This window comes from Trifolium pratense, linkage group LG3, assembly GCF_020283565.1.
Source record: "Trifolium pratense cultivar HEN17-A07 linkage group LG3, ARS_RC_1.1, whole genome shotgun sequence".
NCBI lineage: Eukaryota > Viridiplantae > Streptophyta > Magnoliopsida > Fabales > Fabaceae > Trifolium > Trifolium pratense.
The window spans coordinates 21,076,689-21,103,489 of record NC_060061.1 but is presented as its reverse complement, the minus strand read 5'-3'; the positions used below and the strand labels follow the sequence as shown (position 1 = coordinate 21,103,489).

At 31.4% G+C, this 26,801-nt stretch overlaps 4 protein-coding genes and 1 non-coding gene across 6 annotated transcripts; 2 read left to right on the top strand and 3 right to left on the bottom strand.

The window, feature by feature from the left end:
* The first annotated feature begins 6,862 nt into the window (after positions 1–6,862).
* Positions 6,863–9,196, top strand: LOC123913086 (mitochondrial import receptor subunit TOM6 homolog). Its single transcript, XM_045963689.1, has 2 exons — positions 6,863–7,135; positions 8,907–9,196. The coding sequence occupies exon 1, from the start codon at positions 6,957–6,959 to the stop codon at positions 7,119–7,121; it is 165 nt and encodes a 54-aa protein (XP_045819645.1). The 5' UTR covers positions 6,863–6,956; the 3' UTR covers positions 7,122–7,135; positions 8,907–9,196.
* A 987-nt stretch (positions 9,197–10,183) lies between these two features.
* On the bottom strand, positions 10,184–14,963 carry LOC123913085 (AUGMIN subunit 2). The gene is made up of 6 exons (XM_045963688.1): positions 14,784–14,963; positions 14,319–14,692; positions 14,113–14,217; positions 12,809–12,877; positions 11,081–11,194; positions 10,184–10,548 (listed from the first exon to the last, which is right to left on the bottom strand). The coding sequence occupies exons 2-6, from the start codon at positions 14,577–14,579 to the stop codon at positions 10,345–10,347; spliced, it is 753 nt and encodes a 250-aa protein (XP_045819644.1). The 5' UTR covers positions 14,580–14,692; positions 14,784–14,963; the 3' UTR covers positions 10,184–10,344.
* Positions 14,964–17,587: 2,624 nt separating this feature from the next.
* Positions 17,588–23,275, top strand: LOC123915686 (probable CoA ligase CCL6). The gene is made up of 19 exons (XM_045966887.1): positions 17,588–17,880; positions 18,221–18,287; positions 19,421–19,510; positions 19,601–19,657; positions 19,801–19,849; positions 19,964–20,040; positions 20,217–20,253; positions 20,352–20,446; positions 20,547–20,711; positions 20,810–20,920; positions 21,019–21,106; positions 21,234–21,300; positions 21,393–21,468; positions 21,546–21,663; positions 21,822–22,067; positions 22,233–22,372; positions 22,503–22,685; positions 22,788–22,907; positions 23,043–23,275. Exons 1-19 carry the CDS (start codon positions 17,732–17,734, stop codon positions 23,088–23,090), a joined length of 1,983 nt encoding a protein of 660 aa, XP_045822843.1. The 5' UTR covers positions 17,588–17,731; the 3' UTR covers positions 23,091–23,275.
* TRNAI-AAU lies at positions 18,070–18,143 on the bottom strand. The gene has a single exon. It is a non-coding gene; the product is annotated as a tRNA-Ile (tRNA).
* A 290-nt stretch (positions 23,276–23,565) lies between the features above and the next one.
* Positions 23,566–26,457, bottom strand: LOC123915687 (cold-regulated 413 plasma membrane protein 1). Of its 2 annotated transcripts, none has more exons than XM_045966888.1 (4): positions 26,122–26,457; positions 24,360–24,467; positions 24,197–24,267; positions 23,566–24,048 (listed from the first exon to the last, which is right to left on the bottom strand). In XM_045966888.1, the coding sequence occupies exons 1-4, from the start codon at positions 26,286–26,288 to the stop codon at positions 23,795–23,797; spliced, it is 600 nt and encodes a 199-aa protein (XP_045822844.1). In that variant the 5' UTR covers positions 26,289–26,457; the 3' UTR covers positions 23,566–23,794. The 2 variants fall into 2 exon arrangements, with proteins under 2 accessions (XP_045822844.1, XP_045822845.1); XM_045966889.1 differs by having other exon boundaries at positions 26,118–26,194.
* Positions 26,458–26,801: the final 344 nt, after the last annotated feature.

Genomic DNA, 26,801 nt, shown 5'->3' with positions numbered 1-26,801 from the left:
CATTGAACCAGCTACAAAAAGAATTCAAAAAAATAGATGAGAAAACAAAACTATAAATTAAAAAAGAAATCTCTTTTTGAGATTGAAAAACTTAACTAACAAACCTTTAGAAGAACAATTCTTGCAGCAACGATTACAACAATGCATTGTGAGTTGGTTTGATAATGAACACAATTCAGAAAAACGCACACACAATGATAACAAAAGCTCATAATGGTTGGTTTGATACCGAACACAATTTAGAAACACACACAATGATAACAACAGCTCACAATGGCACAATATATTATTAATGCGTAAGACAATGAGTTTTTTCATTTGGCTAAGCATCACAAATCACTTTAATTGCCTACACTATTTTACTTTGTAAAACAAAGTCAGTAAAGTGTATAGAGTACAACAAAGATTGCAGGCTGAAAGAAATAAAGAGAGAATGGGTTACAAAGGCAATATTGGAAAAATAGACAAAAGTGTTTCTCATTTTGTGTTTCTCCTCAAATCGAAGAAGAAAAAAAGCCTATATCTCTCATTATTAATGTGTTGAATGGTAATTTAAAAAATATGTATGTGTTGAATGGTGATTGTGATTTCATGTACAATTGAAAGACATGGGCGATCTGTTGATGAGAATGATGGTGACTTCACTTCACAACTTAGTTAAAAACACTCATGATATTGTCTATCGGAAGGAGAAGAAACTCTTACATGGTCCTATGACCAAGAAATAACATTTGGTCTCATCCACTCAAAGTTTGACAACACAACACATAAATATTTTTCAAATAAATTAAACAAAATAAGAGAGAGAAAATTTGGTAAGGAAAAGCAAAGAAGAGAAAACGATTTTCTCTCTACATATGGAAGACCCATTTCTACATTGTTATAGGAAGTTTCTCTACACAACCTTAATCTCTATAATTATAGTGTTCTTTGGTTCTATTTTCTGTCAGTTTTTTTGTTTGAACAAAATTGTAAATTTAAAAACGGTTATTTTTAGTCCATATAACCGGTTACTAGACGATGTAGTGTCACATGTCAATGATTATATATTGGATCTCGTATGATATCAGACTCTTGACCCAAACAAAAAAAGACATACAAAAACTAAAACAAAAGACTCTAATTATAAAGACTAAAATCATAATCAAACTTAATTTAAATAAGCAAATATTAAAGGGTTAATATAAAAAAAATGATAGTTGTGTAAAAGAAAATATTCATTCTCACAGATGTGTAATGTGCAATTAAATGATGGGTAACTCGGTTGGTAATTATAAAATAAAAAAACCAATCTTTTATATTATAAGCTTGTTGTAATTATAAAACCAACCGTATTAATACAAACCAATTGTAATTTTAAAACTAATTTTGTAAATTTACTTTAATTAATTCTTTTTGAAGCAAACATATTCTTAATTAATTAACGCGAACTTATTTGTAAAAGATGAGATTAAATTATCTAAACCAATTCAATTGTTTTCATATATAATTATCTATTGTTTAAGAATGTTACGTATTAAAAACAATCGCATATTATCTTTATTAAATTGAAATTTCAATCTTCTTTTTTTAAAAAATAAAATAAAAAACAAGGTCTTTTGTTGATAAGAAAAATTTAACCACATGTGCCCAGAACTAGTCCAAGTATATTTAAGAAAATGAGTTTTAGGGAATTTGATGAGGATGATGTTAGGAAGATGAGAAACTTGTTTACGAGTCATGAAATCTTAGAACAACCTTTCGAAGAAGTCTTTTTATTTTACAAACACCAACTTATATTATTTCATTATTCAATAAGATAGTAATAGCCGCCCTAGAAGCGTAATGATTGTTGCACTTTAGTAATGAATTGTGTTTTCATTTTGTAATGACTAATCCACTTTAGGTGCCATTTTGTACCTCATGCCTTGTGCACTTTATGTGCTTATTATTATCTTGTAATGACTTATATGCACTTTATGCGCTTCTTATTATCTATGCGACCACTTTTTTTTTAATGAAAATGAGATTTTGGAAATAACCGATACCAAATTTTTCATTCATTTATAAACTACTAATACAACCATTTGATACATCATATACTTAAATCACAATACATGAACTTCTAACCTACCTATATTATATTAACTTCGACAATAACAAACAAAATCCAAGACTTTATGAGTGCAATCATTAGACAATGACTTTCATTCTTCCCAATTTCCTTGCCAAATTCCCTCAAATATCTCATCATCATTTCTGTTATGAACATCATGTGGACCAATTAAATTTCTATAATTTAATTGATGCATCAACTAAATGGTCACATGTATGTTAGTTATCAACTCACAACCAAAATAAATATCACCTTATATATAAAATAAGAGACGCTCGTTTACTAAATTTATCAATTTTCTTCGGGAACTAGTAATACACAAAAAGTGTTAGATTGAATGAACTTCTGGCCATTCAATACATATTCATAGAAATTTTTCGCTTCATAATAGACCAGAAATGACCCAACTGATCTTGCCAATGATAAAATTAATATGATTTATTTGTAAACTTCTGGTTTACTTGAACATGTGCTTAAATTGCACTAATATCATAAGTACACCACAAACTAGAGACAAAAGTTGATAATATGTCTCGTAATATAGAGATAAAATATTTCCGTCGTTTCTTGTTTCAATATGATATTCATTTATGTGAATATCTTTCGGTAACAAATTTCTTTAAGACTTAAAATATAAAATATATTAGCAAAGTGCAACTTTGCTTCTCGATATAATAATGCATTGTCTCTTCTGGAGCCTTCAATAATTTTCGTACTACCAAATATAAAATTTAATTTTTCATGAATAGTAGTATCGATGAATATTTTCAAGCTAAACAAATATGTTTCTACAAAAAAAATCTTTTCGGTGGAACACAATAAAAAATAGTAATAATTTATTTGTATGAGAATTAAAAGAGTAAAAATAAAGTATAACAAAATAATGTTTATGTGGATTTCAGTAGAATTAGAAATTAAAATATAGTAACAATTAAAAGATTTTAAAATTAAAATCAATCAATTGATTTAAATATGTAACCGAATAATTAAAATCAATTTATGTTTGCAAGGAATAATTTTTTTTTTTTTTTTTAAGAGCAAAGAATAATCATTATTATGAGAGGAAGAAAAAAACGTTTGAACCATGCATTCAATCACGAGTTTAATATATCAATAATATCCATCCAATGTATGTACAACAATGGATATACAAAATATTCTTGAACTTTTTTTTTCAAAGTTGCTACTTCAAGAGCATATTCAAGAGACATAAATAATTCTTCTATTGATTTCCTTTTAATTTTGGTTCACCTTATACCAAGATCAAATATATCATATAGATTGTAATCATGTTGTAAAATTTTGTAAGTTCTTCAGGAACTTAACAATATATCTCTATCAACAATGGCTATGGAAAATTACAATTTTCCAATCCTTCTGGAATACTTGATATTAAACTTTTGCTTATTCAAGAACTATATCTTTAGGGAAATTAAAATATTAGTTCTTCAAGAATTATACCACCAATATTTATAAACATTGATTATGAAAAATTGTTCTTGAGCGATACTACAAGAAATGCTTTAATATTGAATTTTAAGTTCTTCAAGAACTATACAAATAATTTTTCATTAACAATGGTTCGGGAAATTCATATTCTTTGAGTAATCCATCGGAGATCATTATTATTAAAGCATTAGTTCTTCAAGAACTATATCACAAGTGATCTTCATAATGATTAAGAATAATTTATTCCTTGCGCATTCAATTGGATTTTCCCTTTTTCTTCTTTAGTTCTTCAGGAACTAATTTGCTCACTTTTTACTCTTTTTTTCATTATTTTTTTCCACTTCTAGTGAGAAGCCGAAATTTTAAAATTAACACAGTCATGACTATTACCACGACCATGACCACAAATTTTTTTTTTCATGGTAATCGTGTGTTACTACATTCACTTCTGGGAATGGAGTAACATCAGTGGGTTAGATTTCATTCACTTCTGGGAATGATTTTTCATTTATTTATCATTGATATATACTATCATCAAATAATAAAATTAAGCAAATAATTAGATAAACATACTAAACACAGTCTAATAAAAGATAATTCCAATTATTTTTATTAATACTAATATAATGTAACGTACTAAAATTTTATAATGCAAATTAAATAGTAACATAATGAAATTAATAATAATTATAATGTAACATATGCTATGAATGAGATTAATTAGTAACTTATTGAAAATAAATTGAAATATTTTTATGCTTTAGCTTTACAATATGATGATACATATTAAATTATTATTATTATTATTTATTTATTTTTAATCAGCATGATATGCATAGATTATACACTATTATTATTATTATTATTATTATTATTATAACAATAAATAAAATAAATTCAATAAAAATTATAAATAGCCAAAACTCTAAAAAAAAATTGATAAAGCTATCCTTCAGGGATGCATGTATATGTATTTTGAATTCTTCTGGAATTCATAAGAAATAATTTATAAGAAGTTCTTCAAGAACTATATAACATCATTATAATGTAAAATTAATCATTTATACAATTCTTCAGGAATGCATACAACATCGAGTTCTTCAGGAACTGTACAACATATATTATAATGTAATAGGAATACATATATTGGTGCAATCCTTCAGGGATGCATAAATATATTGAATTATTCATGAGTTCTTCAAAAACTCTATAAATATAATAGATCTTATCAATTATTTTGTACATCCTTCAGGGATGTGTCCCAATTGAATTCATCAAGATTTCATGGAGAACAAAATTTGGATTTTTAAGTTCTTTAAGAACTATATAATAGATCAAATCAGTTATTTTTTTCAATCCTTCAGGGATTGATATTTTAAAAGCGTAGGTTTATGAATCTTCAGGATTCATATTTTAAAATTTCATCATACTATGAATCTTCAGGATTCATATTTTAAAAATTTCACTACGATACTTCTGGATCGTAGGCTGTGAATCAATATGAAAAAAAAACGAAAAAAATAGAATAAAAAATACAAGAAATAAAATTATCACCTCTCATGGTTGCTATACTTTTCTAGAGAGGGGAGAGAGACTATCGTGCTGATAACGTGTTATGAACTATTTCTAGAGAATAACTAGAATAGAGAAGAATGAGAGAAAGGGAGAAGAGAAAGGAATAGACTATTGTATTGTTCTATTCAAGGTGTATGACACATTGTATCATATGCTCTATTTATAGGATAATATATGGGCCAATGAATATGGGCCAAGACTAATGGACATCTACTAATATATTCATAACAATTTCATAATTCTTATGATTTGTTGCAATTAATTTTTTTTATTTCCATTCATACCAGGAACATCATCAAGTTCATCATTCCAGATAAATAGGTCACAAATTTTTATACTCTACAACAAAATACAAATATGTTATGAATGAAGAAATAAAATAAAAAAATTGAAATTTAAGAGAAAAATGAAGGAAATCTGGGTTGGCATTTCTTACCCAAGAATTTCAACATCTTCAAAGTGAAGAAGATGATGTTCACAGGGAAGACGAAGGAAAACGATGGAAGAAGAGAGGAACAAAACAACCCTGGAAGAATAGGGGAACAAGAACAACAAAACGAGTCTTGTGTTTTAAACCTTCTTCCATTTTCTTTTTTTTTAAATAATAATTAAAATTTATATTGTTTAATAACGTGATATTAAAATAAAATAAAGAAATTACACGTGTCATTGTCACATCATGTTCTACATCCAAGTCATATGTTATGTTGTAGCACTAGGGTATAAAATGATGATTCTAAACAAAACGCGCTAACATTACAAATGAAAGGACCTATTAACCATATTTGTAATTCATGTAATTTTTTTTTTCATTTTATTAAGTAGGTTACTTTATAATTGTTGGATATTTTTAAATATTTCAACATTTTAACAAGTCTAACATTTTTTACTAAGAAGTGAATTAACAACATAACAGTGACTTTGATAACGATAACATGACGAATGAAGTTGGGAGGAAAACTATATTTGGTGACACAGTCACACCAAATAAATGAAGGGTCTTCATATCCCATATTTCCAGAACTTTTGGTGGCTTATGATCTTCATTGACTCTTCTTTGCAGAGAAGTTGTCTCTTATCCGATGAATTCATTGCCTCGATTAAGTTTATAAATATTACCATTAATTCTCCGGCTAATTTGCATAACTCATTCTCTCGTCTCAACTAACTCTTTATCATTGTTTATCTTATTTAATTTTGAAAGTGTGTGGGTAAACGACAATTTTTTTTTTTTTACTTTATGTTGTAATATATGTATCTAATACTCTTTATAAAAAAAAAATATGTATCTAATACTAATTTTTTTGTTTGTTTGTAAAACACAAGTTTAAATAATAAAATTTGAAACTCCTAATCAAATTCTATAATCTAAAATAAGCAAAGCACGTGAGATATTTTTGAGTTTCTAAAGGGCGCAAGAGGTTTAGGAGAAGGAAATCCAAAAGAAAATTTCTCATCTGATCCTCATGATTCTTTTATACCCCTTAGATTTCTGTTTTTGCCCTTGTATAAAAAAATATGGATTCTGCGAACCGAATTTTTCTACAAGGCCAAAATTGGAATTTCGGGGGTTGAAAAGAATCATGGGGGTTGGAAGTTAATTTATCAATCGCAAAAATAAAGACGATTTTTTTATTTGGGCCTAAACAAAAATGACTTAACGGGCTTTATAATTGGACATATTGTACACTGTTCTTACCATGGCCCATTCTTACACTCCCTATACAAAATGTCTCTAAAATCGAGAACACCAAAACAATCACACAAAGTTTGAGATTGTGGAATCGAAAAACCCTAAAAAGAGAAGAGAAAGGTTTTACGATCGGAGAAGACAATCATGTTTCCAGGAATGTTCATGCAAAAGCCAGACAAGGCTGCTGCACTCAAGCAGCTCAAATCTCATGTCGCCATGTTCGGAACATGGGTTGTTGTTGTTCGAATCACCCCTTACATTCTTCAGTTTCTTAACCGCGAGAATGAGGAACTCGCGCTTGACTTTTAGGTTATCGTATTATGGTAATTTATTATCATACTTCAGTTTTAAATTCTTGTTTGCGAATGTTTCAATTCTCCGTTTGGAATTTTTCTGTTTTAAGATTCTCTGTTGTATGAAAAAATTATGTGAATTAGTGTCTTATTTTGTTTAGTTTGGTTTGGGTGTATGCATGATCATTCTGTTGTGGCTATTGGAAATTTAATCGTACTGTTCCAACTGTGATTTTCACTTTTGACTGTAGGTGTTTATAGCACAATTGATTATTATGATAAGCGCTTATGTATAAGCTATTTTTATAGCAAAAGATAAATTATTTTTATATATAGAGTTGTTTTCATAAGCTATATCTGAGAACTTATAAAAATAAGTAGAATTACTTTTTAATGAAAATTGTCATAAGCTGTTAGTTCTCCCAAACAGTCTCAAAACTTATACCAGTAGATAATTTCAAATAAGCCAATCCAAACTGGCCCGTTGTTTTTGCTAGATTTTGATAAGTATCCCAGCTCTTGGGAGGTCAACCTTAAAAGCTAGCTATCAAACCACTGACCTATGCATCTCATACTACTCAAGTAGTCAAGTCCCTATCACAACATAAAATATAGATTGTTACTCCCTTAACTTTTTACCCTGATATTGAACTACGACACCCACTTGATCATCCCGCTAATATTCCCCCTTAATACCGCTGAGCTTGTTCTTTTAACCACCTTTGGTCTCTTTAAGTTCTCTCTTGTTTGTTGTTAACGAGTTTTGTTGTCTGCTACTTTAGTAACCTGTCTTAGAGGCCTTGGGTCAGTTCATTCCACTTCCATAAACAATTGTTAGTTGTTTCAAAGTAGTTTATTGAATCACCCATTCCGATTGTCGTTAGCATGGTCCATACACTCATGAGTCCTGATGTTTCAGAAGTTTCCTGTCAACTTTGCAAGGGCTGCCGCACCTTGCAAACCTTGTATGATGTCACTATTGGTTTCAGTCTGTTCTTTAATGCCCCCAATTCATGTTTTGCATCAATATGATCATTTGTTGCAAGAATTTTATGGCTCTAGTTTGGTTCAAGTTTTGTCTCAGTTGTGATTTGGCATTCAATGTCAGCGGTCACTGTTGTAGCTTGGCTTCAATTTCATCCCAGTTGTAGTCTAGGCCTCAGTTTGTCTTATTTTGTCTAGCGCCATTTTTTTTTTCCACATGCAACTTGTCCTCAAACTTTATCTAAATTACAATTTAGTCATAGTATCTCAGATGTATTTTGGCATGGAGGTTTGTTCCAAATGTGATCTGCTCTTCTGGTTTTCAATATTGAGTTAAATTATAATACATTCTTTTACTCTTTCAAAGGTTAAACTTGTAACAAGCTTAAAGCTTAAAGCTTAGTAATATCTCAATATTATCTATGTATGTTGATTATCTTACGGTTCTAGCATTAGAGGAAATTAGTTCTTTGTCTTTTCTGTCATCAATACATAAATCTACAAGCATAATTCCTTTGGTCTTCATTCTCTCTTTTCCCTCTTTATTTTAAACCCTGTGCTTCACCACTAGTAATTGATTTTTAGTGTATTTGTAGTCTCAACTCTCATTGTTGCAATACTATATTTTATATTTTGTCCTCACTTCTGTATATCAGTATATTCCATTATTCCTTGTAACTATGACCTATTTTTTTCCTCTTACATGTGGCAAACACAATAAGTCCTGTTTTATTTTTATCTGGTTTTGCAAACTTATCTCACTTCTTATTCTTTGTTTATGTTTCTATATTCTTACAATATTTTTTTATTGGTGCAGAGGTCTTGAGGAGGATACATGCTTGGGTTTAGAGGAGTTTCATGGAATAATGTTTTTTTATGTAACTCTGAAAGTTGTGAGGATAGTACATTGTTAGTTTCATGATAGTGCCATTTATATGTTTTTACAATGAAGATTTGATTTGTTACTCTATGTTTGATTCAGTTTGTGGGTCAGCACTCAGCAATGATAAGCTGAAAATTCAATTGCAATACATAGATTTATGGCCACATTTTTTGTATTTTGGTTGTGTTTGTGACGAGTTCTATAACAATAATTACAACTTTAAACGACTCAAGCTAAGGAAGGGTCATTTGAGGGAATCTAAGGAGAAAAAGAAGTGATTATAGTCCTCTATTTTGTATGAATTTTATTTTTCTTCTTATAATTAAAACACTATTAATATGAGAAAACTCAAAATACATTGGTAGTTTTTATTAATTAATTATTATATACAAAACCTAAACCTATTTTGTATTGCTGTGTTGTGTTGATTGTTTTTACTACACAACAAATTGAAGTTTATATAGTATACATAAGGATTGAGTACACAAATCCCAGAAAGTCTTGTAAAACACATGTAATTGTTTTCACCACCAGTTTAATCTGGTTCGGGAGTCAGTTCGGGCATCAAGTTATTTGGTGAATTTTTAGCCATTTCAATTCATCATATCCTTTTCAAAAAAAAAAAAATTACATATCCTAATATAATTTCAGAATATTGGGTTAAGTGTCAAACACAAAATTAAAAAAATATTGAACTTTGGGTTAAATTAAAAAAATATTGAACTTTGGGTTAAGTGTCAAACACAAAATTAAGAATTTTGAGTTAAGTTGATGCTTTTTGTTTACAAAATACTACACAACATAAATTCATTAGTTTAATTCAGTCTGTTTCAGACTAAACTGATCGATACACTTCGTTAAATATATTCCCTCCGTTCCTTTTTCTTTGTCGTTTTAAAAAAAACAATAAATTAAGAAAGTGTATTTTTGCACCTTATCTTCCTATTATACCCTTATTTTAATTCACCAATAAATTCCTTTTATTTTTTTGCATACATTTTATCTTTCCAATAAATTTAATATAACTTTAGTTTTTCAAATATATATTAAATCTTTTTTGGTTTGAACAACTACTCCTAAATATTTGAAATTTATATGAGGGTACAATAGACAAACTATAACCTTAAATTATCAAAAGGACAAACAATTTAAAACAATTTAAAACAATTTTTTTTCCTTCTAAAATGACAAAGAAAAAGGAACGGAGGGAGTAATAAACAACTCTTTTAACACAAGTGGTATTCCATAAATAATTGATATACACAAGCAATTGAAGTATGATATATCACAAAAGATAGATTGATGTTGGAAACTAAGTAACACTCTACTTCAACTGAATGAGGGTGAGACAAGATCCTTTGGCTTTGTATAATTATTCTGATGGAAGTGAAGTTAGAGAATCAGATACTCCTGGTAGTCTTTGGGAAGGATCTCTGGTTGGTGTCATGGGTACAGAGGAATCAAAATTGCCCACTCTCAGTTTTTGAAGAGCTGCAAATGACTCTCTTTTGGCTGACATGGCTTCAAAGTATCTAGTGCAAGATGCCAACGCTACAGGAATTGGTCGAAGCATCTCCTGTAAAAAAGGAAAAGGAATTTTCGTTTCAAATGCACTTAGAAAACACAAAGTTATGTCCATTATTCAGTATAGAGATATCCTCAAAGTAGTGACTGTATTTAATTTGGTGCCTTTAAAAACACACTGAAATTTGGTACTACGCATAACATTATAAACGTGCGATGAACACAAGTTTAGTTTCTTATATACTCAAATTTAAAAGTATTAAAAGTTTACACGATTATAGATTTTCCAAAGTTTCCATTATAACTATTAAAAAATTCATTTGTGGTATTTTCAGGTTAACTGATGACTTAGAGCAATGTTACTGTGTCAGAGTAAAATCTTAAATAGACTTCATACTATTCTCAATTTTCCAAGTAATGAAAAAACGAGTAAAAACTAAATCCAGTCACTGACAGTCATATAGATATCAACTGTAATGACTAGTAACATTTAGCTGATTTAAGTGTAGGAAACACAGGATAGTAGGTGAAACAAAGTCCAAATATAGATATCAAGAAACAATAAAATGATTGTAGAAGCATACCCCCCAAACTGAAGGAGGTTCCTTAAAATTCTGACTCCATTGAAAATCTGCCACTGATGCTGTCAAGGCACCATAATCACTAGCTGCCTTCATTAGTAGTTCAGAGAATTGTTTCTGCATGAATTAGAGAAATATATGACACAAGCATTGCAATGTCTTAAATTGACTGAAAATTACACTCAATAATAGTTTATCTTACTATATTTAGGAGTAAGAATATACTGTATGTAATATTTGAACCAATTTATGCTTACCCAAAGATTAAAATTGTTTTCCATTGCGAAAACTAGGTTAAGTTACAGGGACAAAAAAGACTTTAATAATTTCAATATAATCCTTATGTTAATTTTTAGTTGTACATAACATTTTGCACATGTAAACTTCGCTTCAACAGCTCAAGCTTTGAGAATGATTCAATGAAATCAGGTAGATCAGTATCTGATACTGCATCGAGCCTGTTTAGAAACTACATAGGTATTAGTTATCACAAATGGTGACGCCTATGGACTATGGTGCAATACTTTGTATAGGTCTTGCACCGTGCAAGACCAATTTTCATCATTGGATCTTAAAATTCCACCAAACTTTATGGTACACCCTCCATACTAAATTCACTCCCTCTTCCTCTCCTTCCCCTCAAGGATATTAATGGTGAATCCTAATCCAAACTCACCGCCATATCCCTTTGTCTTTCCTTAATTTTCTGTTGGCAACATAGTTTAACAAATAACTGTGTGTTTTTATGTTTGTTGCTCCAAAGTACTCCTTAATTATTTGGTTCAATTAAGTTGAGACTTTGAGTAAATTAATTATTTGGTTAAATTAAGGAAACTTAATTATTTGTTTTGAGACTTTGAGTAAATGGAAAGAAATCAAACCACAACCATCTCCCTTTCGTTGATGGGGGTGCAACACATTTGTGACAATGGAGATCACGTCTTGACGATGTTGCCACTGTGCGTGGTGATAGCTTTGAGTTGCAGTTATTTAGATCTGGGTTCGTGGAGATGGGTCAGAAAAATGAAGGAGGAAGGTGGGCAGAGGGAAGGAGAGGTCAGTGTTGAGTTCGTCATCAGAGATGGCGGTGAGATCGCCGGAGATGGTGGTAGCTGGCGATGAGGGAGAAGAACTGGGTTTGCAGATGAGTTGGTAGAGATAGGGATTGATCGATATGATATAGTAGGGAACAATCACTATAAAGTTTTGTGGGAATTCAAAAATCAATGGTAAATAATAACTTGTGCCCAATGCACCATTTAATGTGGTATTGCAAGTAAGACAAAGGCATTACAAATGCCCGATTACACTTGGTTGTGACCTAGAAAGTGGTCAAGTATATTCCTAATTTCCAATGTTAATAAAATGGTGAAGCATATAGATCAAGTCCATCGATGTACAATTTTTTAATGCAAACCAGAGAATCTTTGATCTTCTTACTTCCAAGTCTAACAGTTTCAATTGAAGTCATTCTATCAAGTTTTATCTAGAATGCCACATTTTATGTTAACATACGTTTATTCAAGCGAAGTAATACAATCATCATCACACTATAGACTACATCTAGTAAGATCAAGAACTACATACAATACGGAAAAATGTGTACCCTATGTGCAATGCCACCATAACAACCAAAATATCACATGGCCAAGTGTTCATCAAATAAACAAATTTGTGTGCCTTTTCTAGTTAAAGTAGTAGCTTATTTCAATAACAAATTATGTAACCAACCTGATATTCTGCTTCAACAGGAATGCAGTCCAGGGAATATGGCTGCTGCAGACGAGCTATAATGCGATCCTGCCAAATTTAAGAAATAAAATGAAGTCCGGAAGTACATAGGAACATCTGAATGACTCACCAAAATACCAACCAGGAACAAAAGCAAAGAAAAGGAGAAGAAAACATAAAATGAGACAGTAATTCCTAGTCTAACAGTCTAACTAGCTTATTTCAATAACAGACTGTGTGTTCACCAACCTGATATTCTTCTATTATTATTTGATTAACTAGTAACTACTAATAGGTAATAATGGCCGGAATTAAGTGTTGTCAACCATAAATCACGGAAAATAGCAGTTTGTTCAAATTCCGATTCGCAACATTACTATAGCCGCTATTTTTTTTTTTTTTGGAGCAGCAAAAAATATTAACCTCCATCTTGAGTACAAGAGATAAACGAGGGGGCAAAATAATACACAAAGCTTCCTCAAGAAGCAAGAAAGAAAGCAAACAAAGGACACTACAACAATCACTTCAACTACTACAAAGAAAAAAAGCACCACCCCTAATACCCAAAATCTAAACGCTCCAGAGGCACTAAGCTCCATTAACACTCTACTACCCATGACACCAATCTACAACCCGACACCAGCAAGCAACCACACCCTTCACCTAAAAAACCACCAAAACGACCTCAGTGCAGGAACAAAACCAGGGACCTTGCTTCTTACACCAGAGCAAAACAGCAAAACTATTCAACGTGCGAAGCATAATCGAGGTTCCCATGCCCATTCATAGAACAAACAAGGATCAATTTTCAATCTATGAACACTCCACCTCCAAGACATAACCTTAGTCTCTTCCACCAATTCATGGACAAGTTTAGGGATATTATTAAAAAATTTATCATTCCTCACCTTCCCAATAAGCCATAGAGTTGTATGCCAAACCAACAAAAAACATTTCATAAGCTTCCCATTTTTCTCCACGCCATAGAAATTAAGGAACAACACAAATAAATCTGGTGGAATAAAAAATCCATCCGAAGCCAATTAAACACCGACCGCCACACACCTTGGGTAAAATTACAATGAAGAGTCCTAGAGCCGGAATTTGACAATACTTTATACTAAATCGCATATTGCAGATAAGATGTTTTGTTAAAATTCCGCTAAGCTATATCCTACTACAGCCACTATTTCGATTACACAACTAGAATCCTTCAAATGAAAGAATATTAAATCAAGCTGGTGATGAATTAATCAACAACTAAAAAAATGAGAAAAATAATGAAGAAATTATGTGGGATTTACCTTATTATGAATAACATCTTTAAGAATAGTAGTAATCTTTGCCAAAGTTTCAATCTTTTTCTCCATTTCACTAACATGTGTCAAATGTGCAACATTTTTATCATCCTAAAAAACACAAAAACAAATACATAACTTAATAATATTAAAAAAAAAAAAAAGCATTGATGTGAAAATTCAGATCCAATTGATACAAATAAAATTCATACCTTTCGACCTTGAAGTTCAACTTGTAAATCAGCAATTTTTCTTTGAACAGAAGTTAATTCTCGCAAAACCCTGATCAAATCTTCACCTTTTTCCCCATTTGTTGGGGACGAAATCTGAGGTGGTTCGTGTGATGATGTAGATGAAGGTGTGGAGGAGACGGTGAAACCGAGATCGGCGGCAATTGAAAGAGCGTCGGACATTCCACCAATGCGCTTCACGGCTTTCCTGCCTACCCAACTTGACTCGTTTGTCATTGACATTTTCGAATTTTAGACCGAAAGTCTAAAAACCACTGCGAACGATGAAGGGGAAGAACACGAATCAGTTTCAAATTCTCAATTTCTGGTTCTTCTTTTCCTTTAATTAGTTGTTTCTGCAGAATTCAAATGAAAAATTAGTACAGAGCACAGATCTAAATAAACTAGAGAAAGAGAGAGGATGAGACGGTTGAGGCACAGCTATACCGATAGTGATGATGAACGCCACAGACACTGCGATCACGGCGCGGTGGAGATCGTGGCCGGCAGCCCGGCGGAGAACCAAATTTTCTTTCTTAGGTACGTTTGGCCTGGCAGTGGCTTTTCAGGAAGTTACTTTAGATTTTTGAAAAAATTGGTCTTTATATTTGGATTTAGAAAATAATCGACTTATAACCGAATTTGATAAATAATCAATTTAAAACCAAATATATAAACTCAACAGATTATACAGCCATAATGAGATTTATAACCGATTTTAAATAAAAATAATTGGATTTAGTTATGAATCATAATTCAAATAAATGGTTTAAAAATATTGTTTGGTTTTGAAAAAAAAATCATGAATATTGTATTGAAAACTTTTGGCCTCTGTTTTTCTCTTTATGAATAATTAGCAGGTCAGGCAAGCGCGTTCCGCGTCTGTCTGTGTATAACTTATGTCCAATTAAAAAAAGATATATCTTATGTTATGATGAGTTTGTTAATAAAAAATTTTTACTGCTAAAAGAAAAGATGTGCCTTATGTTTGTTAATAAAAGATGTTTATTGCTAATAAAAAAAAATTAAGGGTATTGTTGGTATTATAAAAAGTTCACACCAAAACTCATGTATCATCTTTATATATAGTATAAATATTTATTGTTAAATGGTATGAAAGAGCTTTATTGATTTTGTTAAGATCTTGGAAAAGTTTGATTGTTTGTCTTCACTATCTGGTTCAATAGTTTGAGGTCACATATATGAAATGTTTATTAGTGGAATTTTTGTTATGCATATGAGTTATTTTCATTGGTTGGTATGAAAATATGACTATATGATTTTGAGTGCATGGTTGACGGTGTGATGTGGGTATTGGATTTTAATCATCAATCGGAGAAAAGTTGTTTTCTGTGTTTGTTTTGTTTTGATTCTAGTGATTAGATTTCTGCAGTTTGTTTTAATGACTAATGATAAAGTTGATTCTCTTCAATCTATTATTGTTCAAGTCAATGGAGAAAATGATTCTTATTGGAGTTATGTAATGAAAAAAAAAATTGAAAGGAAAAAAAATGTGGAGTTTGATGGAACATCTGTTAAGCTCACAAATAAAAAAGATGAAACACGATATGCAAAAGAGTTGGAAGCCGAGGATGTTAGTAATTCAAAGATCTTTATCTGGATCTGTTCCAGGCGAAATCCTAGGGTACTATTTGGTCACGGCGCCTGACCGTCATGACCATTTTGGACCTTATTCATAATCGTTCTAACTCGACCCATATAATGGGAGTGCAATTATCAATTAACTAAACAATATCCTTTAAGGAGCATGACCTAAAAACTAGGAAGAGGTTGAGGAGAGTGGAAGCTGAACTTGCTCACTACTCCCTATGTTTACTCCACCACCACCTCATTACTTCCTATAATCTCTCAACTACTCCTTCCATTATCTCCAATGACACTCCTACTAAGTTAGAAAACCCCTATATATATATATATATATATATATATATATATATATATAAGACATCATAAATATCAAAAGGGATCACATTCATTCTTTCACTAGAGAAAAGCCAATATCAATGCCTAGCACCGATTTGCAAGAGAACTACATGCATCTGATTCCCTAATCATTTAGGGATGCATAAGATTAGGACCCTCCCCGTCGAGCTCAAAAAAATGCATCGCCGGCTAGGTTTCACTAAATATATACCCTTAACATCTATGCAGGAACATGATCAATATGTATACAACTTGCTAAATATGATACTATTTAGGAGGTTTGAGATCATTTGAAACGTTTGTTTGAGCACTCTAATTTTGCAAAATCATATAAGCTCGAGAGTGATATTAGAGATGTTAAGCTTTTTGTTCATTGTAATGAAAACTCTTGGCCTCCTTTTCTCTGTTTATGAATAATTAAGGATATTGCACTATATATGCAGAGGCCGGGTTTTGAACCTCAGATACTCCACTTATTCATCTTGACAGTGAAATTTATAAAAATAACTAAACACAAAATATATTAACAAACAAATTAATATGTTGTACATATCTTTTATTGATTTTTTATTATTATTTTTTTTTAATAAATTTGATAGTCATTTTAAGTACTAACTAGTTTGAAAGAATCAATCCCATTGTATGGGGTCAATTTAACGTCAGAATAAAATTTTATATGGACTATTATACATTACATTATATTTTCGCTTATCAGAGCAGTAACTTGTTTTAATATGTTCTGTTTTCGTCCATGTGATAGGATACATACATAATATGAATTGAATTTGAAGGTACATTAGCTTCACCAAACGTCCCCAGCCAAAATAAATAAATGTTGGAGAAATTACTCCATCTATTTTATAAAAATATTTTATTTACTAATTCTAATTATTATTAATGGTAATTGGTATAGTTAAATGAGTTGAATTACAATAAATAAAGGTATTTTAGTAAAAAATTCTAAATTATTTTAAAACAAAAAGTATTGTAAATGAGACAAAGGAAGTACAAGTACATGATTGAGCTTAAATGACTAATGTCTTCAACTTAAAAAATTACTCCGTATTTGTTAAAAATAATCTGAACTTGGTTTCTAAATAAAATAATTATTGATCAAATTTTACAATTTTCTGGCTGAACTCAGAATTACGGTAAAATTTTGTCTCGAAAACTAGAGGGTTATCATAAAAAATGTAAGGTAGATAGATGGCTTACCAAAACTGGCATAGTCACAAACTGCATAAAAAAGGCAAAAAATGAAAACACCTTAGAAAAATAATAATTGCATTAATTTCCGAAACATAATGTTAGAATTTAATGTTTCATGCTTCAGCTCAACTAACTCTGCTAACACCATATCCCTTGTTAAATTCATTCAACTACTTCCCACTACAGATAGACTTCAAGGTAACACACCCCCATTTGTTGATCACAGCTTGGCATCACACACAATGGTGGATGTATACACTGTCAAGGTGGAAGAAGCAAGATCTGCAACTCATGAAAAACCATCAGCAGGTCCTGTGTATAGATGCATCTATGCTAAAGATGGTTTATTGGAGTTACCTTCTCATTTTCAATCTCCATGGGACTTTCTCAGGTCACTATTAACTACAGTATACTTTTTCTTTCTCATTATTTAACCTAGGTTTGGTATCACATTGGATATGATAGTATTAGAGTTTAGTTTCGGTAAAATAACGGTGGATATCACTATAGGCTTAGAAAACAATTAGCATGTAAGTTCACAAAAATTTGCATAAATAAAAAAAAAATGTTTTCATAAAACTGGCCCATGCAGGTCTCGAACCTGCGACCTTCGCGTTATTAGCACGACGCTCTAACCAACTGAGCTAATGGGCCACTTGTTTTTATTTTAAATATTGTGTTATTAATTACTAAAGTATGTGTAACCCCTGTTTTGATGCTTCTTTGTGCAGGGATTCTGCTGCGAGGAGCCCCAGCAAACCAATGTTGGGACGGCGTCACAAAACAGATTCTACTAAGGTTAACTTTCATTCATGTCTTTCTTTTGCGTCATTGCAATTTGTATGCATCATTTCTTACTTAGATGGGAGTATCTATAGCTTAACTATTCTTGTTTAGACTTAATTTGGTCTCTAACTAAATGAGAAAATAATGCTTGGGAAAAATTAATAATTAACATGAATTGAATAATCCTTTTTTTTTTTTTGATAAAAAATTAAATAAATAATCCTTATATACACATTTGAGTGACTTTACTCATATTAACAAAATTAGTTGCTATGTTAAATTTGTCTATTGAGGTTTATAATTTAGAGAGATAGAAAGTATAAAAATTGTGTTGGGTATAGGCATTTGTCTGATGATGGACGTTTTGTTAGAGCCAAAACTTTGTGCTTGGCCTCCCAACTTACGGTCAAAGAAGGTGAAACTTTTGGTTTACTCCAATCAATCAAATGGGTAGGTGAATTGGGGCCGAACAATGTTATTTTTAATTTGGATGCGAAGAGCGTTGTCGACAGTTTCAACACGACAACACATGATCTATCTTATTTTGAGTTTATTATTATTAAAGATTGTAAATCTTGTTTACTAAACTTATGTTCTTACTCGTTGGTTGAGTTCTCTAGGAGGCAAGTTAATATGATAGCCCATAAGTTAGCTAGGGCGGCTATATATACAGCTAGTCCTCATGTGTTTGATTTGATGCCAACTTATATAGCTACTGATATTATATAAGTTAAGTTAAGTTTATTATTAACTTGTATAGCCAACTAGTAGTAATTAAATTTTGTATTGATGGTATTTTACCATCACTTTTGAATCAATATTTTAGTATTTTTTTTGTCAAGTAGTTTAATGCAATTTCTACTTGAAGTGAATAAGTGGGAAATCCTGAATTTAAATTCCGGTCCTATTTATAAAATGCAATATTCCTATCGATTGAGATATGTTGACGGGAACATATCTTAGTGATGTTACTCTCTCCGGGCCTTTTTATAAGGAACACTTTGTAAAAAAAATAGAATTTATGATTGCTTATTAAAAAAAAACATAGAATTTATGACAAACACCCCACAAACCCCCCCACCACCACCAACATAACTTTTGTGTTGAATTTGGTACATCATGTGAGAATTTAATTGAATTTGCAGGCTGGTCCCTATGAATGGCTCACATATGAGGAGGCTTATAATGCTGCCATCCAAATTGGTTCTTCCATGAGGACCCGTGGTGTCAATCCTGTAATTGTTCTTGCTCTATTAATTAAGATGTTCTTAGAAAAAAATTATGTACTTAATTATTTAATCTAACTAGTGTTTTTGTATCACAAGGGAGACCGTTGTGGCATATATGGATCCAATTGTCCTGAATGGATAATTGCAATGGAGGTATATCACTTTATCTTTGTAGAGAAAATTATAATTAAGCAACTATTTAGTATGTTAAACATAGTTATAATATATGATTAGCCTTATTAATTATTGCGTTAATACTTTAGTTTAGTTACTTGATTCAAATTTGGTGTTTGCAGGCTTGTAACAGCTATGCAGTAACATATGTTCCCTTATATGACACCCTTGGTTTGTGATTTTGTGTTTTTCTCTATCAATCTCAATAAACTTACTTTTAATTATTTATTGGACTTAGAAACTTAAAAGAGTTTAATAAATGTCTCTTATATTTATGTGTCACAGGTCCTAATGCTGTAGAATTTATCATAAACCATGCCGAAGTTTCGATAGCATTTGTACAACAAAGCAAAATTCCTTCTGTAAGTTCTATTCTGTTTCTTGGAGCACACTCTTTTACATTCTGGCTTTTCATTTTTGTTTCCTTGCAGCACAATCTTTTGTTAATCTTTTAATTTATTCATTGAATTTCTTCAAGATTATTAGCATATCATTTCGAGAACTTTCAGCTTCTTTTGTTTCCTTTTTGTTTCTACAGATTTTGTCATGTCTTGGTCGGTGTGCAAGTCTTAAAAGTAGGCCTAACCTTTCTATGTTCTTTCTGTTACTATTAGTTTTAAGGAACTTTTGATGGTAACTAATCAATATTAACTTCTATGGTTTAATGGCTTAGCTATTGTGAGTTTCGGTAATGTTTCAACCGCACAAAAGAAAGAAGCCGAGGAACTTGGTGTATCCTGCTTCTCATGGGGAGAGTTTCTCCAGCTGGTAAGAACTCTGATATGCAGTTGCTTATTGAGTTTCTCCATTGTAATCAAGAGATTTTTCTCTTTCGGTATAATTTTATCGTATCTCTTTATTTCACTAGGGAAATTTGGATTTGGATTTACCATTAAAAAACAAGACTAGCATCTGCACAATCATGTACACAAGTGGAACAACAGGTGAACCAAAAGGTGTCATTATTAAGAATGAGGCTTTCATGACTGAAGTATTGTCCATTGACCAAATACTTTCTCTAACAGACAAAGCGGTACGATAAATAATTTTCTTTATATCCTTAATTAGTTACTATTTCATTTGTTTTTCTTTATTTAATTGACATGAACACATGCTATGTAATATTTATAGGCAACCGAAGACGATGTGTACTTCTCGTTTCTTCCTCTTGCTCATGTATATGACCAGATAATGGTGACCTATAGCCTCTACAAGGGCTCCTCAATTGGATTTTGGCAAGGCGTAAGCTTTGGATTCAGATTCCGTTCTTATTAGTAATATCTGGTTTTTATTCTTTATAAATATTTTCTTCATGGAATTTTTCATGTTGATTCTTGCAGGATATCAGATTCTTAATGGAAGATATTCAGACACTGCAACCAACTATATTTTGTGGTGTTCCTCGAATTTATGACCGTGTTTATGCTGGTAAGACAAGAATGCTTCTTCTGTTGTTGCTATGATCTTGTTGTAAGCATTGAATTTTATGTTAAATGTGATTATGTGACTAGATTGTCATTTGAAAATTGACTATAAGCTTAACTTGCACTTGAAGGTATCAACAGCAAAATTTCATCGGAAGGATCATGGAAAAAGACACTGTTTCAGTATGCATATAACTAGTATGTTTTGCCGCTGAACTCTATGATATTCCATACTTTTGTACTTTTCTAATTTCTGTCCTTTTGTATACTAATCTAAAATCCATTGACAGCAAATTGGGTTATCTAAATAGTGGTCTTCCACAAGACAAAGCAGCGCCTTGGATTCATAAGCTTGTGTTTGACAAGGTATATATTCCACTTTATAACTCTGATTTTAGTTCAGAAAGTTTTTCTGAAACTTGAAATAATGGTTTTGTTGATAGATAAAACATGCATTGGGTGGACGAGTTCGACTCATGTTATCAGGAGCTGCTCCTTTGTCTATGAACGTGGAGGAGTTTCTGAGGGTCACTTTCGGAGCTACGCTGGCACAAGGATATGGTATACTATATAGTATTTGAGTCTTTGGTTAAATAATAGAGGTGGATTGTTTTACAAGAAATAGTTCACTGATTTGATTTTTACTTTTTTATTCTTGAGGAGTCTATTCCATTGAAGTAGTTAGATGATAATCGATTATTATCATTTTGATTTTACAGGTCTCACCGAAAGTTGTGCGGGCTGTTTCAGTGCAATAACCAATGTGTTTTCTATGACGGGAACAGTTGGAGTCCCCATGACAACCATTGAAGCAAGGCTTGAATCTGTGCCTGAGATGGAATATGATGCGCTCTCCAATCAACCCCGTGGAGAAATTTGCTTGAGAGGGAACACCTTGTTCTCCGGTTACCACAAGCGTCAAGATCTTACTGAAGAGGTTATGGTTGATGGTTGGTTTCATACAGGTAAGTCCTCATATTGTCTTGATACATGTTTAGATTGACGATGAGTTTGTCACGAACTTCTATCTTTCTGCATTCTTGTTTTCCTTCTAATACATACTACATATAGATTGTTAAAGTTGCCTCTAAATGCGGTGTGTTTTCGAACACTTTGAAAAACCATTACAGGTGACATAGGAGAATGGCTGCCAAATGGAGCAATGAAAATTATTGACAGAAAAAAGAACATCTTCAAATTGTCTCAAGGAGAATATGTTGCTGTGGAGAATATTGAAAACAAGTACTTACAGTGCCCTCTTATAACATCAGTATGTTTCTGCTTTATTAATCACAGAACATTCTGTTTGATGCCAAGTTTTTACGAGGAAAAAGCTGACTTAAGAATTGCTAAATTCACGCAATTCCATTATTGTATAAAAGATTTTATTTCCCATGCAGATTTGGGTTTACGGAAATAGTTTTGAATCTTTCTTGGTGGCAATTGTGATTCCTGAAAAACAAGCCCTCGAGGATTGGGCAGCGAAGCATAATTTGTCTGATGATTTTAAATCTTTATGTGAAAATATAAAGGCAAGAAAATATATTTTGGACGAGCTCAACAGCGTTGATCAGAAACATCAAGTACGTAAATATAATGTCAACGGTATACTTAATTTCTTGTATTATGCTACATTTTGATCTTAGTGATTATTACATTTAACAACATGATTGATATTCTCTCAGCTTAGAGGTTTTGAGCTGATAAAAGCAGTTCATCTGGAACCAACTCCCTTTGATGTGGAAAGAGATCTAATAACTCCAACATTCAAATTGAAGAGACCACAATTGTTAAAGCACTATAAGGTTTGTCTCATGTTCTCTAATCAATATCGTAACTACTAAGTTTATATTTCATTATATAGTACAAATTTATCTTCATTAGTTATGTTAACTAATTGAATTAGTAACATGATTCACAATTTTTACCAAATTATGCAGGATTGCATTGACCTGCTATACAAGGAAGTAAAGGGAGCAATGGTGTGAGCCAGGAATTCTGTTTGAAATTATAATGATTTCTTGCAGTTTTCAGGATACATTTTAACTTGTATTAAGTGGAGTGCATAATATTCTCATTCAGAAACTCCTAAAAGATTAAGAAAATAAGCTTATCTGCAAAATTCGAAAAGCTATATATTTATATATTTTGTTGACCTTGCAAGTTGCAACAACTGTTTTTACTACTTTTGTTTTTGTGAAGTTATTTTGGCCCTGATTGTTTGTTCTGTCATCTAATCCATAATTTTAGCCATGAGAATATGTCAGATTCTAGTTCTGCAGAACCTGAACTTGCTTGTATTTTCATGGCTCTCTTGACCTCAAAAAAGGGTAACGGCATGCACGTTTTGAGACTTAAAAGAACTTAATTAAGACGAAAAACACTTAAATGACCAATGTAATACTATTAAATAACTTAAACTACGTATTTTGTCTAAGTTATATCCCACTGATAAGAATAAAATGATCCACTCAACCCCCTTCATCATTTTTATTTCATAACATTCAATGAAGCCAAAATGTGTCTCAAAATGAGACTTGATTTCATATTTTTACACATGTAAACGAAATAACAAAGGTGATACATCAAACAATGACAGAGTATTTGACATCAACATCCAACAAATGAATGACTACAGAACACAACTGGTTTAATTCAATCACACTTAATAATCAAACTCAAGCGCAGACACCTAAAATATTATGGTGAGGAGTGCCCAGACGGGGTAGACTAACAGAAGAATTATGCCGATGGAATTTGATACGCCATTTGCTTTAGTGAAGGAGTTTCTGAAACCACCAGATGCACGGATATGTTCTTGTAGCAAATAACATGCAATGACCAAACACACAATCACTCCCACAATGTCGTTTCTAAAGGTGCTTGCGACTAGTTCAGGAGATACAACAATCAAAAGTATCAAAGCACCTGGCAATTCCAACCAATCTGCAATAACAATCATGACGAGTTATTAATGTATACTTAATATTTCATCGTACTCATTTTGTAGTGACGAATTGAAGCGACAAGGGCTGATTCTGAGTACATCGTGGAAGCAATGCCACTATTAAGTTTAAGCAAAATTGTAACATACCAGGGAAATGCTTTGGAATAAAAAGCCTTAATACAACAGCAACTAAAGCAACCCATTTTCCAATCTCTCCTCTGCATAGTCATGAAAATAAGTTGAATAATATTAGATAAAACTGAAGGTACGAAAAGTATGATAACAACGAAGATAGGGAGGGAAAAATCACCTGAAGATACCGAAAACAATTGAAGGCAAACTGAAGAAAATGTATGGAATGAGTAGTGATGTAAGAATGTTCGTCTTCCAGTTTGTGCGATCCAAAACCAACAGGTAACTGCAGAGAACATATTAACATAATCAGTTAAGTCATAGAAAAACTATAGTTTCTCCAACAAGCATCAATAACTTATCTAGTAAGGCAACATGGTGAGAAACTTTGACACTGATAAGTAAACTTACAATATAATTTGATGTTTGTTATGTTAAATTACAAAACTGACCCACTGTTTTAATTTATTTCATTCATTCTTATACAACAAAATAATACTGTTTTGAATAACAGTTGGCAAATTCAATGCTTTTCATACATTGACAAAAATACTTCATTTTGTTGGGACAAAGACAGTGACAGGAATTGAAGACTATCCACTAAAATAGCAACATGATAACTACCGACTTCCTCATGACTCATGGGTGGGCCTCCTACCCTTAGCATTCATATTAATATCTTGTCTAGAAATGGATCTTATTCACACGTCTTAAATCTCTCGTTGACTTGTTTCACTTCAAGGAAATATACACTCTATTTTTTTTTAGGTAGTCTAGAATTTTACCTTTTAAAGGTGAATAAACGAAGTATTTAGATTTGAATTCCAGCTCTCGTATATAAATGCGATATTCCTATCAACCGAACTAAATTCATGAGGACAAGGAAATATTTACTATATACATTTTTTCTAATATCAGTAAGGAATATAGAAACTTTTAGAAAATTCAAACCCATATCAGTAAGGAATATATTTACTATATACATTTTTAGCTAGTGGGCTACTGAACAATAGATAATAATAATAATAAAAAAGGAATATACTTTAGGAATTGTTTTTGTATTCACTCATATGATCAATTTACAATAAGAAAAATCAAGCATCATCTAACAAGTAACAAGTGTTCTAGTGTTATAAAACAAGTAACAAATGTTCTAGTGTTATAAAGAGAGTAGTTTTGTTTTTTACTCAATAAAGGCACTAGTTAAAAGCTTATAGCTTATAAGCTAAAGCTTTGTTTGTAACCGTTTTTAAAAAAGAGTTTATAGCTTATTTTACTAGCTTATAGCTTATTTTTCAAACGCTATTTCAAGTAGCTTATAGCTTATCATTTTTTCTTCCAATTTTACCCCTATCATCTTACTTGAAAAAAATTAAATATTAATTAAATATATATTTTTTTATGTCATTTCATACTTATAAGTTAGTTGTCAACTGCTAATTTTACCAAACACCACAAATTCAATCAGCTTGATCATTCGCTATAAGATAAAAGCTAGCTTCTAAGCTATCCGTTATGAGCTAACTTCTCGGCCATCCACTATTTTTTACCAAACAGAACCTTAGATAAATATCAATAAGAGAGGTTTCCGTGAGTTTTAGCTTAGTTGATAGAAACATCGCATTTTATATGCAAGAATCTAGATTCAAACCTCGGTTACTCCACTTTCAAACTCCCAAAAATTCACTTATTCACTTTAAGACATTAAGCTATAAAATGGTCTGGTGGTTGAAGTGAAAGAGTTAAATAGTGAAGTAATTTGGGTGATTTGGAATTTGATCAAAATTCGACGTTCTAATCCTAACATAAGCATCAGCAAACAACAGTTTGAATTGAATTCAGTAAAAGAAATGAAAGTTTTGAAGCAAAAACAAATATCCTAAACATTTGAATATGAAAGAATATGTAATCTAATAAATGAATGGAGAAAGAGAACATACATAGCAGCAACAGCAGCAAAAAATCCGAAGAAAGAGGCTCCAAAACCGCCAACACTAGCAACTTTGATGACATGAGTAGCGAGTTTATTAGCAGCATCACTCAAGTCTTTGAAATCTGAGTTTAGCAACTGAGCTGTTTCTTGTTGAAAATCCATTCTCTTCCACATTTTGAATCGATGAGATAGATGATCACAAGTCACAAGAAAGAATAAGAGAAAATAAAATATTGAGGAAGGAAGGAAGGACCTTGAGATTAATACTATGATCTGATCTGTTTGATTGATTGGTTCTCTTTGCAATTTATGCAAATTTCAATCGAAACTGATTGACCCGGGGAAAGCGATTTTATATTTTATTATTTTTCTTGTTAAATCTTTAAGTTTTTTTTTTTTTTTAAAAATAAACAATATTCATTCATTTAAATTGATAGAGTACATCGATGAAATATAAATTCAAAGTTGCTAAAAATAAAAAGGATGTCCAGGTGAACATAGCTCAATTGGCATGGATATTACAAATTATTACAATGATCGGGGTTTGAATCCTAATACTTCCACTTATTCACCTTTAAAAGGTGAAATTCCAACAAGTAGTAAGGATCTTGGTTCTTAAACATGTGGTCAGATATTTAATTACACTACTTACCTAAAAAAAAAAAGAGAGAACCAAAATTAATATTT

Bases quoted from the DNA above. Each gene is read 5' to 3' on its own strand.
- LOC123913086 (XM_045963689.1), top strand. From the start codon at position 6,957: ATGTTTCCAGGAATGTTCATGCAAAAGCCAGACAAGGCTGCTGCACTC.
- LOC123915687 (XM_045966888.1), bottom strand. From the start codon at position 26,288: ATGTGGAAGAGAATGGATTTTCAACAAGAAACAGCTCAGTTGCTAAAC. The intron at 24,268-24,359 runs GTGATTTTTCCC...ATGACTATGCAG, and splicing joins ATTGTTTTCGGTATCTTCAG to AGGAGAGATTGGAAAATGGG. The intron at 24,049-24,196 runs GTATGTTACAAT...TTGTTATTGCAG, and splicing joins TATTCCAAAGCATTTCCCTG to ATTGGTTGGAATTGCCAGGT.
- LOC123913085 (XM_045963688.1), bottom strand. From the start codon at position 14,579: ATGTCAATGACAAACGAGTCAAGTTGGGTAGGCAGGAAAGCCGTGAAG. The intron at 14,218-14,318 runs GTATGAATTTTA...TGTGTTTTTTAG, and splicing joins TTGAACTTCAAGGTCGAAAG to GATGATAAAAATGTTGCACA. The intron at 12,878-14,112 runs GTAAATCCCACA...TAAATTTGGCAG, and splicing joins AAGATGTTATTCATAATAAG to GATCGCATTATAGCTCGTCT.
- LOC123915686 (XM_045966887.1), top strand. From the start codon at position 17,732: ATGGTGGATGTATACACTGTCAAGGTGGAAGAAGCAAGATCTGCAACT. The intron at 20,254-20,351 runs GTAGGCCTAACC...TTAATGGCTTAG, and splicing joins TCGGTGTGCAAGTCTTAAAA to CTATTGTGAGTTTCGGTAAT. The intron at 22,373-22,502 runs GTATGTTTCTGC...TTTCCCATGCAG, and splicing joins AGTGCCCTCTTATAACATCA to ATTTGGGTTTACGGAAATAG.